This window comes from Apis cerana, linkage group LG6 (assembly GCF_029169275.1).
Source record: "Apis cerana isolate GH-2021 linkage group LG6, AcerK_1.0, whole genome shotgun sequence".
NCBI classification, from domain to species: Eukaryota; Metazoa; Arthropoda; class Insecta; order Hymenoptera; family Apidae; genus Apis; species Apis cerana.
Window position 1 is genome coordinate 16,114,824 of NC_083857.1, and position 15,602 is coordinate 16,130,425.

The following is a 15,602-nucleotide window of genomic DNA, read 5'->3' on the forward strand; positions in this document are numbered from 1 at the left end:
GATATTTTTCCAAATAAGAATTATTATTTAATATATTCAAAACAATGATTATAATATAATGAAAATAATATCAATTTGTGAAATTGTTTTAATAAAAATAAATTTAAATATGATATTATTAAATTAAATTTATTTGAACATCTTGCTAATATATGAATATTACTATTCATATAATACGAACAATCCAATATTGAATTTCATAAAAATTTAAAAAAAATTAGTATATTTTATCATCAAAATCATATGAGAGTTTTAAAACATTTCTTATTTTTATTTTTCTTTCACCGGCTTTCAATTGTTAATTAAATATTAAAATCGTCTTCTAAGTTATCTCAAAATATATTTTACAGAATAAGCACAAGAAAGGTAAATATGAACAGAAAGACAGAGATAGATTAAAAATTATGAAATTAGCGTCATCTAGAGTGATACAAATGAAATACATATACAAAAAGATCAAATAAAAGAAAGATAGAGTTAAGTAGTTAACGACTGTCAGTATCATCTCTTGGATTCCAAAGATATCTTTTTAAAGGATAAAATAGAGAATTAAGAATACCATCTTTCGAAAAAAAATAGTTCGTTTCTAAAAAAATAATTCTTCGAAGAGTTGTCTTCGATATTTGAGAGATGATATTGACGTTATCTTATTTCCTATTCTATTTCTATTCTTTTTCTAATATTTGTTCTTGTTTATATTAGTTTCACTGATGTCAGAAAGATGGTGTTGATTCTTTAATTTTTATCTTATTTCTGTTTTCCCATTATTCTTTTTCCTTATTAATAACGTGATTATAAACAGGATATCAATTGATAATCACTTTCATTATTTTTCTTTCAAAACATGTCTTAATTTTTAATTCAAAAAATATAAATATTATATTCTAAGTTAAATTAATAATATTGAAAAATAGTAAAAAATTCTATTGTTTCTATGATATGAAACAAAAAAATTAATATTAGATTTATTTTATATTTTATCTGTAAAAATATAAGATTGTTTTGAAAAATTCTTTATTTCTTTTTCACGAATTAAATTTGAAAGAATAAAAATAGCTGAAATTAATTATTATTTATATTATATAATAATATATTTCAATTACTTAATCTCTATTTTAATCATAAAATATTTATGATTATTAATGATTTATCATTTATAATTCACGGATTTAGATAAATATATAAACATATTAACACATTAACATATTGACATAAAGATATTTTATTTTAAAATTATTTAAATTTATCTAGTCTTGTAAGTTTATTGTGTTGCTTTGTTTATGTCTAATATTATGTTTATATTACATGTAATTTAATTCAGCTGATATAAAATCATATTACATTGACATAAAAGATAATTTTAATTTGTATAGATAATCTAAATTAATATAAATGTCAATAATTAATAATAATTTTTTACATACAAATAATTATAAAAACAGGATATATTCTTTTTTTATAAAATAACATAAATTTTATAAAAAATTAAGATTTTAAATGAAAAAAAATTATTCTCTAATTTTTATATCAAAAATAAGAAATTAATTCCAGATATGTATTATAAATTTCATATTTCATTAATACAAAGAAAAATGAAAGGAAGTGCACGATATTGTCCCAACGGATATGAACACTGGTGTAGACAAAATTTATTTATGATAACATGTCATTCTTATCCTATATATCATATAAATACAAGTATTAAACATTCCTAATTTTTATTCAAATTAATTCGATATAAAATAATTTAAATAAATAATTTACAAATTCTGAAAAAAAAAATATTTTTCAAGAATATATATAATTATGAATTTCTGGTATAATATTATAAAAATAATACTCAATTATTTTTCTTGATAATCATATTTTAAAGATTATCAATATCCATATCAACATTTATATATATTCGAATTATATTACAATAATTCATATATTTATATTTTACTTTTTTAAGCGGAGCCGACGCTAATGCAATGTCTCGGGGTTTCGACATGATACATTAACATATGGCATATGGTATGGATGATATTAACACGCCGTGCAGTTGTGTTAAACGGAATTCGTATTTCTTTTCAATACTTTCCTATAATCCTGATATGCGAAATTAAAACAAATCTTGCAAAAATAAAGTAACTTAATGAAAATATTATTTGTGATTGAATCAGGATTTTTAAATGTGTTCATAGTGATTGTATAATTGCTACATTTTACACAATGTAATGCACTGTAAATTTTCATATTTATAAAAATTCATTTGCGTAAATACTTAGTTATATAAATATGAAAAACTGTGATATATATATATCAGTGATATCTCTCATTTTATTACAGATTTTAATGTTTTGTAGAATTGTAATATATAAATCTAACATATATAATAATTTTATAACGAAAATACATAATATAAATATACATATATCAATTTGATATTGATATAATGTTTCAATTATACGTATATAATTAATATTAAATTATAATTAATCTTTATTATATATAATACAACATTCAGCAATTATAAATTGTAACGAAATTATTTATATAATTTGAAAATAAGATTGAAATCAATATTAAATTATAATAAAATGTTAAAACTAGAGGAGAAAAAAAAAGAGAGAGAGAGAGAGAGAGGAAGAAAATAACAAATCATCATGCATACGTCATGCAAGTTCCCGCGCTTCGATAGAAATAAGTCAGCTGATTGTAAATTCAATCAAACGGGACGATACGTGAAAATGTAATGGGCAAGCTGCGTGTATCAATTGTAGAAATGACGATCGTCGACAGGCGGCGCCACTCTCGCTATTGCAGACAAAACTGCAGTCGCGCACGTGTATCCGTTGAGTGAACGCCACGCGGTCAGAGCCGGTGATTATCTGTGTGCGTGTGTTTCTTCCCTCTTTGCCGTTTTCACACGTGCATCAGGCGTGTATCGTTCTCGGTATGCTCGTACTGTTCAGTACTTTTTCGGCTGTTAACAAGAAAGTGTCTGACGAACAATAATTTCGGGAATAAGAAAAAAGCACGATGCCGGACAAAGTTGCACCGGCCGAGAAACAGATTTTAAAGACCGCGAAAACCATCAACAGTGACAACAAAGCAGTGAAACTTAAAAAAGAACTCGGTCTATTAGACGGTGTGGCAATTATCGTCGGCATCATCGTCGGCGCCGGAATTTTTGTTTCGCCAAAGGGTGTATTAGAGAATAGCGGTAGTGTTGGCCAAGCTTTAATCGTTTGGATTTTTTCTGGTGTTTTATCTCTGATCGGTGCATTATGCTATGCCGAACTAGGTAAGTACTAAAAATCGATTAAATATTTCTAATTACAAATATCATTAATTTTAATTTAAAATTTCCACGCAATCGATTGTATATGCGTTATTTACATATATAGAATTGTTAAATATAAAATCACAATTGATCAATGAATTACATATTCATAGAAAAAATAAATTATATATAAATTATATTTTTTTTTCAATAAAAATATAATTTGTATAAAAGAAACAAATTTATTCATTGAGAAATATAAAAAAAAATCATTTTGAAAAATGGAACGTAAATTATAAAAATTAAGTATATGAAATTTATGATATCAGAATAAATATGTGTTATTTATTATATTGTAATATTATTTATATCATGTGAATTGCAAATTAGATTACGCAAATAATCTATAAAAAATATAAAAAATTGACTTATCGATATTTTCTAAAGTTTGTTTCTAAAGTATTCTTTCATCTTATATAAATATTTATTTAGCTTTTCTTAAAAAATAAATAATGAATACTATCTGGAAAATGTATAGTTTATCATTGTCTTCATATTTTTATTTATGCGTTCGCAATTCTATGCGTCTGTGGACAGATCTTTCGACTCTTGCATCACCTTTTGCTCGAGCCAATTGACTTAGAAAGTAGTAGATACTTTAAGATATTTATAATTTGCTCCAATTGTAAATTAAGCAAAAAATGATTAAATTATCTTTAAGATTAATTAGATTAAATTTTAATTTATAATGAAATACAATTTTTATAAAATAAATTTATAAATTAAATAATTAAATTTAAATTAATATAAATACAATGTAGATATTATATTTATTTGTGTCTGTTTTTATATTTTATTATTAATCTCGATTATCCATTACATTTAAAATTATTTATTCTTGTAATAATTTAAACATATTTATATGTAATATATCACATAAAATAATTTAAATAATATACTAATAATAATATTTAAAATTATTATGCTAAATATCGAGCTTCTTTATATTTCTGTATATATCAAGTATTGTATTGCATTTTGTTTGAAATTAATGTACATAGATAAATACTTTTAAGTATTTCATTTATTAAAAAAACATCAACATTTACATACAAAAAGTACAACATTTTTTTATCTTTTTACGTATTGAATATCTTATTGACGTTCTATGACGTTATATATATTTAATACATTTACAGAATTGATAATTTTAACAAAAATTATAGAGAATTTTATATTATTGATTTAATTTTAATTTTTCATTTACATTTACATTAAATCTTTTACATTTAATAATAATAAATCTTTGTAAAGATATCAGATTCAATTATTTTTATGTAAATAAATATTTTATGTAATAATATTTTGCCAAATTACGATTTTATATCATATTATTTTTAATTTTATAGAAATAAATTTAAATATATAGAGGAAATAAAGGAAAAAATTCGTATTTTTAAAGTTGAAAATTCATATTTTTTAATTCGATAATTATTGCTCAAATTGCGAAATTATATATCAAATGTTTCTAATTTCATCAACATAAGATTAATGTATCTAATGTAGAGAATGATAAAAATTAACCATGAAATTATCTTTTAAGATAAATAGACAATTCTAATACAGAATAACATTTTAAAATATAATAAAAGTAATTATTAGCTATTATCAAAAAATGAAATATAATACTTAATATGATATATTATAATATATTATGTAAGCAATTTATAAAGATTGCTATATAATGAGAGAAACCGTTTAACGAAAGCTATAATCCGAACAAATGGATTAAATGTTAGGTATCGAATTTAAAATATGTACGATGTCAATTTCTCAACTCTTATGGATTTTAAGTGAAACCTATATTTAGCAAGATGATTTTTCAAGCAATTATGAAAAAATGAAACATTTAAATAATAATATGCAAATAGCTTTATCATATAAAAATGATTTGTTTAATTATCTTTAATTATACATAAATATATTAATTTTAGATATCTTTTTTATATCTATTATATTCTAAAATTTGTTATTATTATTTTTAATGTTTTATAAAATAATTAAATAAATTATTGTACATAAATTTCAAGAAAAAATTAAAGAATAAAATGAAAATTGTATATATTTACACATTACGAGATTGAAAAATATTTATTATTTATTCTCTAACAGTATAAAAAGATTTTTATCTTTCTTGGAAAATATGTTTTCGTCCCAAAAAAATAATCTGTTGACCTTTGTTTCTAAAGCTTTGAGAGGATTGTTTTATTATGATCATGGAACTGCAGAACACGTGCAGTTATTATTATCAGTTTCTAAGCGTTTTATCAATTACGGTCGTTCTAATTATGCTTTTGGTTCATCGCTCTACGGTGCATGGTGTATAATCAAAATATTGTAAAATTTAATTCAATTATTCCATCATTAAAAGAGAAAAATGAGAAAAATTCCATCATTAAAAACTTATTAATATTAAAGGGACGTTTTTAAGAAATTTATTATTTGTACATATAAAATTTATGGATGTATTTTACATAAATAAGATATAAATGACAAATTAAAGTGTAGATATCAGATAATAAATATTAAAATTATTAAATAGGTATATAAAAAAGAAATAAAATATAGAAATATTAAAAGAAGAAAGCTTATAATTTCAGTTTGCAATGAATCAAAGTGAAAAATAATTTATTATTTATGAAAATCAATGTTGATGCAGTTTTATCATTTAAGTAAAGTTCATTATCATCACGATCTCTTCATATTTCTCAAAAACAGGAGAAAATATAAGGCGCGTTCAGCATGCCAGACTATCTTCAAATAACTATGTGACTATAGTAAATATATACTTACGTGTCTATATTGTCCGACTTATTTGAAAATTATCTGACATGGCAGTCTTGTTACATTCATAGATATTATAAAATATGATATTGAAAATATTTAAATATTTTTCACGCTCAAATGTTATCAATGTTACGTGTTACAATGAAATATCATAATTGAAATAATTTTCTAAATGTCATTAAATTATTACATTTTTTTATACTTTTTATACTCAATAACTGCATCATTTTTAATTTAGTTTTCTGAAAAATATTATTAATTTTTACTAATATTTTTTTCTTATTTATTTATTTCCAATGACAAAAAATATTGCAAACAATTTTCTTAAATCCTTCTAAAATATGAAACGGTCTAATAAATATTTCGGTTATGACTCGTTTTTGTTAACTAAAACTACTTTCGTGAAAATGTATAGTTTCTCTTTATGATTTATAGATATAGATATAATTGTAAATCATCGTATAATTTATATAATTAGATAATTTTTTTGATATTGTTAAAATTCAAGCAGAAAGAAATAATCTTTTAGTTTTAAATCGATTTTATATTTTATACTTTTTTCATATTAAAATTCCGTGATTGGATCAAATTTTCGCGATGAATCATTTCATTTATTTTGAAAATAATAAAGATTCGTTGAAACTGAAAATTGAACAAAAGTTCGGGAAAAAAAAGTAATTATTGCAAACTCTAATTGGTGATAATATACATGCGCATATATGATATTTATCCTCCTGTCATAAAAAATATTAAATCGAAACGTTTAAACAAATATTAGGTTCTTGTTCTTATTGATATGCAGAAATGCATGAGTCAGTTGTTGAAAATAACATGATTGAAATGTGTCATGGCACGCGACCAATTTCACTTGATCCCTGAACTCTGTAAAAAAGGTCAATGATACTTTATTAAGTTATTGATGCGATTAATTGTAACGTAATGGAACTGATTTCGTTGAATATCGTCTGTAAAATTTCTATTCAGTACAGGCACTACTTGTTGAGAATTAAGAATTAAGAATTTTCGAAGAATTTTTTTTTTGCAATTAATCACATTTATTTTAATAATTAATACTTTAAAAATATTTATAATATATTGTACTTTTATTATCTAATATCTATTATATTTTCAAAATTACAAATTGACAATATTTAAAGTGAATCGTAATTGAGTGAGCGTTCAATGGCATTTAAACGTAATACATTTCATCTCATTGAAAAGTGAATGAGTTCCAAATATGAAACTATTCAGATAGATGAATTTAGTTGACATACGTTCACTATAGATTAAATTTATCATGATTATTCATAAATTGGCTTATAACGGAGACTTAAACGAATGAGCAATGTTAATAAAAGGTTTTCAAATCAAACTTTATTCTATTATTACATTTAAATTCACATAGATCATTATTAACAAGAATAAATATTTTATAAAAAATGTGTTCCGCGAGATAGAAGAATTAAGAAGAAGAAGAATCTGAAAATTAAATAATTCAATTTCTTTTATAGAATTTTATAATTTAATTATGTATTTATTCTATTGATTCTTCATTCATTTTATATTTATATTTATATCTATTTTTATATTTATCTATTATAAAAGCTGTTTATATATTTTCATTACTTTTATTTTTATTATAATCTATGTCATAATTTTATTTGATATATTTTCCTTCGTTATTTTTCGTAAATATTATCTGTCTTCAGAAAGAAATTTTTTTTCATTCTTTTCATTATTAATTCATTATTATCATTGTTAATGATATCTACTTTATATCTTTTGTATTAATTTTATGATGAAAGTTCATTAACCTTAAATTCCAGAAATCAACATTAAATTAACCTAACATAAGCTTGTTCAAATAAAATTTAAATTCGTAATTTTAAATAGCTTCTATAGATAAAACAATGTTAAGTAAGAAAATATTCGAATGAGTAATACTTCAAGCAATTAAGTTTTTTTAAAAACTGTAATTATTTAAAACTGTAACATAACCTTAAAAACTAACTCGTATAAAACTAGAAACAAATGTTTAATTTTTATTCGTTTAAAAAAGAATTGCGTCAATTTTCAGGTACTATGATCCCAAAATCTGGTGGTGATTATGCATACATTAGCGATGCTTTTGGACCGTTACCAGCGTTTCTGTATCTTTGGGTAGCATTGTTCATTCTTGTACCGACAGGAAACGCTATTACAGCTTTAACATTTGCACAATACATCTTACAACCAGTTTGGCACGGTTGTATTCCTCCCTATGCGGCAGTACGATTACTTGCTGCTGTTATTACGTGTAAGAATATATTTTATTTTTGCTTTTATATATATCTATATCATTTTCATGTATAATAATTTTTTTTTCAATCATAAAACGAATTTTTTTGAAACTGAACATTTTCGATGTTATAAGAAGTAAAAAAAATTGTTTAAATATAATTATCGATCTAAATCTATTTTTAAAAATTTTGCTTTAATAGAGAAAAAATTTTGTAATTATCTATAGAGTGATATCTTCGATAACGATCATTATTATCAATTATATCTTTGAATTTATTTATAATAGAATTCAATATATATAATAATTTAATATGTAAAATTAATGTTCTATAAAAAATAAAATTGCAATAATTGTCCCACTTTCAAACTTAAAATAAAATTATTATTCACAGGTTTATTAACTGCCATCAATTGCTATAATGTGAAATGGGCAACTAGAGTGCAAGACATATTCACTGGGACCAAAATTTTTGCCTTACTGATCATAATGGTCGCTGGATTTTGGTGGCTTTGCATGGGTCACACAGAAAATTTTCGACATCCCATGGATGGAACGAATACACAGCCTGGCTACATTGCCTTAGCCATTTATTCGGGCCTATTCTCATATTCTGGATGGAATTATCTAAATTTTGTTACTGAGGAATTAAAAGATCCTTACAAGTAATTTATTTTTATTAAAATTTTGATTTTAATTATATTATATATATTATAATTAATTAATTATACATATTATTGTATATCATACATTAGTAATATAGATAATTTTTTATAACATATTAATAATTTAAAATATATTTTAATTCGTTTTATCTTTAGATACATTGATTAGTGAATACTTTTAGCAACAGCAAATCAATAATAATTTAATTTAAAACAAATATAATTTATTTTAATAATAATTTAGCTATTTGTTCGAAAATTGAAAAAAGAATTGGATATTTATGGGTATAAATTCCTCCTATTCATTCCCACTTGAGAAGAGATTTTTCATGATACATCACAAACAATATTTATTTTGATCTCTTTCTTTTTCTTCACACGATCTTTTCATTCGATAAAATACGAGGAGAATTCAAAATTTTAATCGAATTATATTAGGATTAAATATCGATTTAATGAAAAATTATCCAAATTTTATTGTAATCTTTAATATATAAACATTAATTATTATTTTTTTATATAATATTATATGAAATATAATTATATTTATTATTATTATTAATTTTATAATTAATTTAATACAGAATAATAAAAAAAATATATAAATGTTACCAAATTAAAAGATTTTATTAAAAGATACATTAAATTCAAATTCATAATTTGTAACAAATACTAGAGTTTTAATAGAAATAGAAAATATTCTAGGATTTCATCGTGAGTATACATCAAGAAGTCAAATAAATATTTTTCAAAATTTTCACACAAATATTATCATGTTTTTATATACATATATTTATAAGCAAATAGAATAAACATTGTACATATAGAATAAACATAAATATAATATTGTAAGAATTATATTTACAATAGATTATGACTAATAAATGCAAATTCATAACATGCTTTTTTGCCTAACGAAATAAACAAAAAAAGAAAATAGATTAAATTTTTTAATATTATTGCAAACAAAGTTTTTTTTTCAAAAATTCAAAGAATTATATTTAAAATGGAGTACGAATAACGCATTTGTATATATTTATATTTAAAGTATAATTAAAATATAATATTATTATGTTAAAGAATTTTTATGATTCTTGTTATTTGGATTTTTTGTCAACATTTATATTTTTCAAATATAAAATGTTTGCTTCGTTTTTATAAAAAATTTATATTACATTCATATTATTTTGATTAATTGTTATTCTTACAGAAATCTTCCAAAAGCGATTTGCATATCATTACCATTGGTAACTATAATTTATGTTCTGGCGAATATTGCTTATTTTGTGGTATTAACACAAGATGAAATTCTGGCATCGAATGCTGTTGCTGTCGTAAGTTTTTTCAAAAATATATCTTTTTCAAATATTCCTCGCTATTTATCTATATATATATATATATATATATATGATTTATTACTCTTATTATTTTTTATTCATCTTAATTATTAATTATATTTTTACAAATGTAATTAATATCGATTTCAGAGAAGAAAAACCATTTAAATAAATATAAATTTATTTAATTTATGATTGTACAACGATAAGCTGGTTACTTATCAAATTTTAGATAAGTAAAAGTTAAAATATGCTTGCTATAAAAGAAATAATGCTTAATATAATGAAGACTAAGAAATGTAAAAATAAATTACATTAAAATACCAACTTAATTTTACCAACAAAAAAGTAAAAAAAATGTAACACAACAGTTTTACTATACTACAAATTGAACTATGAAAAATAATCAAAAACTTACAAATTTATTTCTAAAATAAAACAAAATATTATTTCTGATTAATCTGTTTTTTTATATTTTTTATATTCTTATTTTACGAATCATATCAATATTAATTATTCGTGAACTCGAAATTTTTTGAATTTAAAAATTTCAAGATTTCGAATATTTCTATATCATTTCGAATGATCTTATTTTAAAAATGTCAGAAGCAATTTCTAAATTTATTAATCTATAATCTTTTGTAGACTTTCAGCGATAAGCTATTAGGCGTGATGTCTTGGATAATGCCAGTATTCGTGGCTTGTTCAACCTTCGGGGCGTTGAACGGAGCAATTTTCGCATCATCACGATTGTTTTTCGTAGGAGCTCGTAATGGACATTTGCCCGCCGCCATTGCCCTTATTAATGTTCAAAACTTAACACCCACGCCTTCGCTTATCTTTCTTGTAAGTATCTTTTATTTTTATATGCTTATTTTACATATAAATATATTTTAATTTAATAAATCACATTACAATTATATTTTTTTTTCTTAAATATATATATCAAATAAATGAATCATAGAAAAACAAATATATATACATGATTTGTTTAAATTACGTTAATGATTTTTTTAACAAAGAAAATGTTTAAAAAAGAAAAATCTCTATTAGAAATATATGAGATAAAAAGATAAAATTGTTCTTGACGCGCGCACGTGCACGCGTGTTTGTGTGTGATTTTAACACATGATAATACTTTTATTTCGAGTAGTATTTACAAGTTGATTCTTTTTCTGATATTTGAAATGTTAGATAATTTATTATATTCAATATAATCATAAAAAAAATTTAGACATTAAGCATTATCAAGTGATAGATTAAAACAATATTTACGATAGTATTTTTAATCTAAATTATCCTGATTCTAAAAATATTTTGTATTTATTTAGTGATTTATAAAATTGTTCTCAATTTATGAATATTAATTGCAACAAGTCAATTTTTCATCCCGTTTAATTCTCTATTTGATCATATATAATGATCATATCTTTGATCATAATCTTATAAATTAAGAATAATTCGATTATTCAAATTTTGAAAAATTTTGAAAAAATTTTTATCCCAATTAAACGTTTATAAACAACTATCTTTTAAAACTATGAAAAAATATTATTATTAATTATAGTAATATATTATATTATTAATAATTATTTTCTATTATTTTTTTTTTTTAAATATATTTATTATTATCTTTTTTTTTATAAAAAATACAATATAAAAATTTAAATAAGAGATTGAAATGAATAATTGCAATTAAGGCACAATAAAATATAAAAGTTTAATTTTTTTCTCACTGTTGTGCTCCAACTATAACTCAAGCGTTAAACTATAATTTCCGTTTCTAGTGCATTATCACCCTGGCACTTCTGATCATAGAGGATGTCTATGTGCTAATCTATTATGTTAGCTTCGTTGAAGCACTATTCACCACACTCTCGGTGTCTGGTCTCCTCTGGCTTCGTTACAAAAGTCCCAATCGCGTACGACCGATAAAGGTACATGAAAAAGTTCATAAATTTTCTTTTTTTTTTTTATTAATTGTTTAATAGTTTTTATCCGTGTACAATTGTGTTATAGTGAAGTATAGATAATAATTAAAGGATATTTATATAATAAAAAAAAAAATAAGAAGATCTCTAAGAAGATCGGTATGATATATATAAATTGATATTATATTAAAATATTGATATATTAAATACATAAATGTAATGTTTCCTTTGAAAAAGAATAGTGATGTTGATAGTGATATTTTTAAAATTTTATTTTTTTTTAATATCTCTAATACATATAAAAAAACGACATATATATTACATGTCAATTCAATATTATTCCTATTTTGGGAAGAAATATTTCAGATGATTTTTTTTTAGATTGTGATAATAAAATCAATACAATACTTTCATGTTTTTTTGATAACATAATGATATACTTTTGTTAAATTTTATCTTTTATATTTTTTTATAAGTTATCAAATAATAATAATATCTCTTTGATAATCACAGGAAAAAATAAAAAAAACAAAAAATGTAATATTATATTATCGATTCCAAATAACTTTTGAAAATATAATAAATAATTAATATATATATAATAATTAATATTGATAAATTAATATTTGAAATTAAATAATTGAAAAAAAAATTGTCATCTTTAAAAACAAGAAAGTATATATATAAAATTTGTTTATGATTTTGTTTTAGGTGTCAATTTTATTACCAATTATATTTTTCATCATTTGTGCTTTCTTAGTAATATTTCCATGCTATGTTTCACCATGGGAAGTTGGTGTAGGAGTGATAATCATTTTATCTGGCATTCCAATGTATTTGATATTTATTTATTGGGAAAAGAAACCTAAATGGCTTATACAATCGTCTCGTAAGTACTTATCGTTAAATATGATTTTGAATTCTTACATTTATTTTCAGTTATTAAAATTGTTAATCTAATTATGTATAATTTTTATAATAAATAAATACATGAAAAATACGTAAAAAATTATTTACCATAAAATATAAAAAATCAATATAAAATAATTTTTTCAATGAAAATTAAAATTCAATTGAAATATTTGAATTTATATATAATGTTATTACAATTAAATCTGTAAATTTTTAATTAAAAAGAAATATATCTAAATAGAATAGTAAATATTTAATTTATGAATATAAAATATTTATATAATTAAAAATGATTTATTTTTTGCAGATAATTTCAATATGATTTGTGCTAAATTATTCATGTGCGTGCAAGAAGAAAGAAGTGATTGATCATCAATGTCCTTTTATTATAATATATAGTTTTATAGATAGAAATTTCTACAATATGAATGTGTGCTGCAATGACTTATCAATTTGTTCATTTATAAATTTCAGAAAACAATAATAATATATAAAAAAGAGTAAAACATATATAAAAAACAAATAATCATTTGATTTGATATGAAAACAAACATAACATTCCAGTAAAATCTATGTTGTTTTTTTGTAAAATTTATAAATGAACTTCAATCATACTTGATTTGTATTTTTACACATATGGATGATATGTCTGTAATTTTGATTACCTATGTCAATTGAAAGATTCATTATTTATATGCATTGATAATTTTTTATTAATCTATATTCATAATAATATAATAGCAAAATATCATTCATATTTAAATATGAGAGAATTATCGCTTCTTTCATTTTCAATTTTATTCATTAAATTTTTTATACAAACTGTTTCAAAATTGTAGGTATAACAAAATAAATACCTATATTAAAAAATTTTTAAATATAAAACGAATATATTAAAAAACTAATTGCTTATTTAATCATAGAATTTGTAAATATGAATTATTATTCAAAACAAATAAAAGAAAATATGAATATTAAGAAAAATTTAAAAGTAAAGAGATATTTTAAAAATTAATTATTTAATACTATGATTATGAATGAAATATATTATTTTTTATTTTTATTTTTATTTTTTCTTTTAAGATAGACTAGTAAGTTTTATTTTATTGAAAAAAAAATTGTTGATTTTGTTGTAATTTCTTATAAATATCCTTATAATTTATTTTAAGTAAACCTACAATTTTTAAGCACTTTGTATATATAATCATGAAATTGTTTATTGCATCTTCTAGATAATACATACAATATAAAATCATAAGACTGCAAGAAGTATTCATTTTATAAGAATATATGAGATCTATCTTGTATATTGGCAAAAATTAAATTAAAAAACATAATATTAATAAGTATGCAATGAAATTTAAATGATATATTTTAGATCATTATTTTAGAAATCTTTTGAGCACAATTTTTTTGATAAAAATTTAGGAAATTTCTTGATAAATAATTGTGAATATTACATCTACAATAATGAAAATAAGTACACGCATAATAATAATAATATAAATAGTACAATCTTAATATTTAAACTATTTAATTGTATATATAAATTGAATTACTATTTTATTCATTATAATATATTTTTTGATTAACTATCTTATTCAATAGATAAACGCCATAAGCGTGATCGATAAGTGATAATAATTCTTAAATATCTTGTTTCTTTATTATATTTTGTTGATTCTATTTATTAATAAATTATTTATAAGATGCTCAAAAAAAATATGCTATAATTTGAAAAATATATTTTGTAATTCATGATTTTATTTCTACTATTGTAGAAATATGTAATATCATATCTGGTCAAATTTTGCATTTAAAAAATAAAAAATATAACGATATCTTGCATATTATATTAAGAATACTAGATATTTTATACAATGTAAAAAAAATTTTACAAAGAGATAATATTTTATACTGTATATTACTGTATCGAATATTTATAGATTAACAAATTTAATTTTCTATTATTATAATATCTTTATTAGCCTTTTTCTAAAAATGTATCAGTTTTAATTATAATGTATGTAATTTAATGAATAAGTTTTTTAAAAAAATGAAATAATTTGTTACAATTTTTATTGTAACTTTGTTAATATAATATAAGTTTCTTTTTGAAATATCTTTAAATATTTCTATACCAAAAACGATTGGCTATAGCATTAAATGTATTCAAAAAATAATGATTGATGATGTGCCTTATGTATAACGAAATTCTGAATTCTACAATTATTGTAATATAATTTTCTAATATGACTAGATTTTTATTAAAAAATTAAATATAACAATATTAAATACCTTGTTTTTTTTAATAAAATTTGTTATCACCAAATAACTTGTTATTAATTTAATTAATAAATAATA

The 15,602-nt window shown here is 20.9% G+C and overlaps 1 protein-coding gene across 2 annotated transcripts; it reads left to right on the forward strand.

The window, feature by feature from the left end:
- Nucleotides 1-2,781: 2,781 nt before the first annotated feature.
- Nucleotides 2,782-15,533, forward strand: LOC107999103 (large neutral amino acids transporter small subunit 2). 2 transcript variants are annotated; one of them, XM_017058770.3, is made up of 8 exons: nucleotides 2,782-3,289; nucleotides 8,193-8,411; nucleotides 8,788-9,058; nucleotides 10,269-10,392; nucleotides 11,041-11,241; nucleotides 12,183-12,332; nucleotides 13,038-13,215; nucleotides 13,546-15,533. In XM_017058770.3, the coding sequence occupies exons 1-8, from the start codon at nucleotides 3,025-3,027 to the stop codon at nucleotides 13,605-13,607; spliced, it is 1,470 nt and encodes a 489-aa protein (XP_016914259.1). In that variant the 5' UTR covers nucleotides 2,782-3,024; the 3' UTR covers nucleotides 13,608-15,533. The 2 variants fall into 2 exon arrangements, with proteins under 2 accessions (XP_016914259.1, XP_061932771.1); XM_062076787.1 differs by lacking the exon at nucleotides 13,546-15,533 and having other exon boundaries at nucleotides 2,798-3,289; nucleotides 13,038-13,324.
- The last annotated feature ends 69 nt before the right edge of the window (nucleotides 15,534-15,602 follow it).

What these genes read in the sequence shown, in the direction of transcription:
- LOC107999103 (XM_062076787.1), top strand. Translation starts at nt 3,025, where the DNA reads ATGCCGGACAAAGTTGCACCGGCCGAGAAACAGATTTTAAAGACCGCG. An exon ending in CATCGAATGCTGTTGCTGTC is followed by an intron (nt 10,393 to 11,040) that starts GTAAGTTTTTTC and finishes AATCTTTTGTAG; the next exon opens with ACTTTCAGCGATAAGCTATT. An exon ending in CGCCTTCGCTTATCTTTCTT is followed by an intron (nt 11,242 to 12,182) that starts GTAAGTATCTTT and finishes TTCCGTTTCTAG; the next exon opens with TGCATTATCACCCTGGCACT.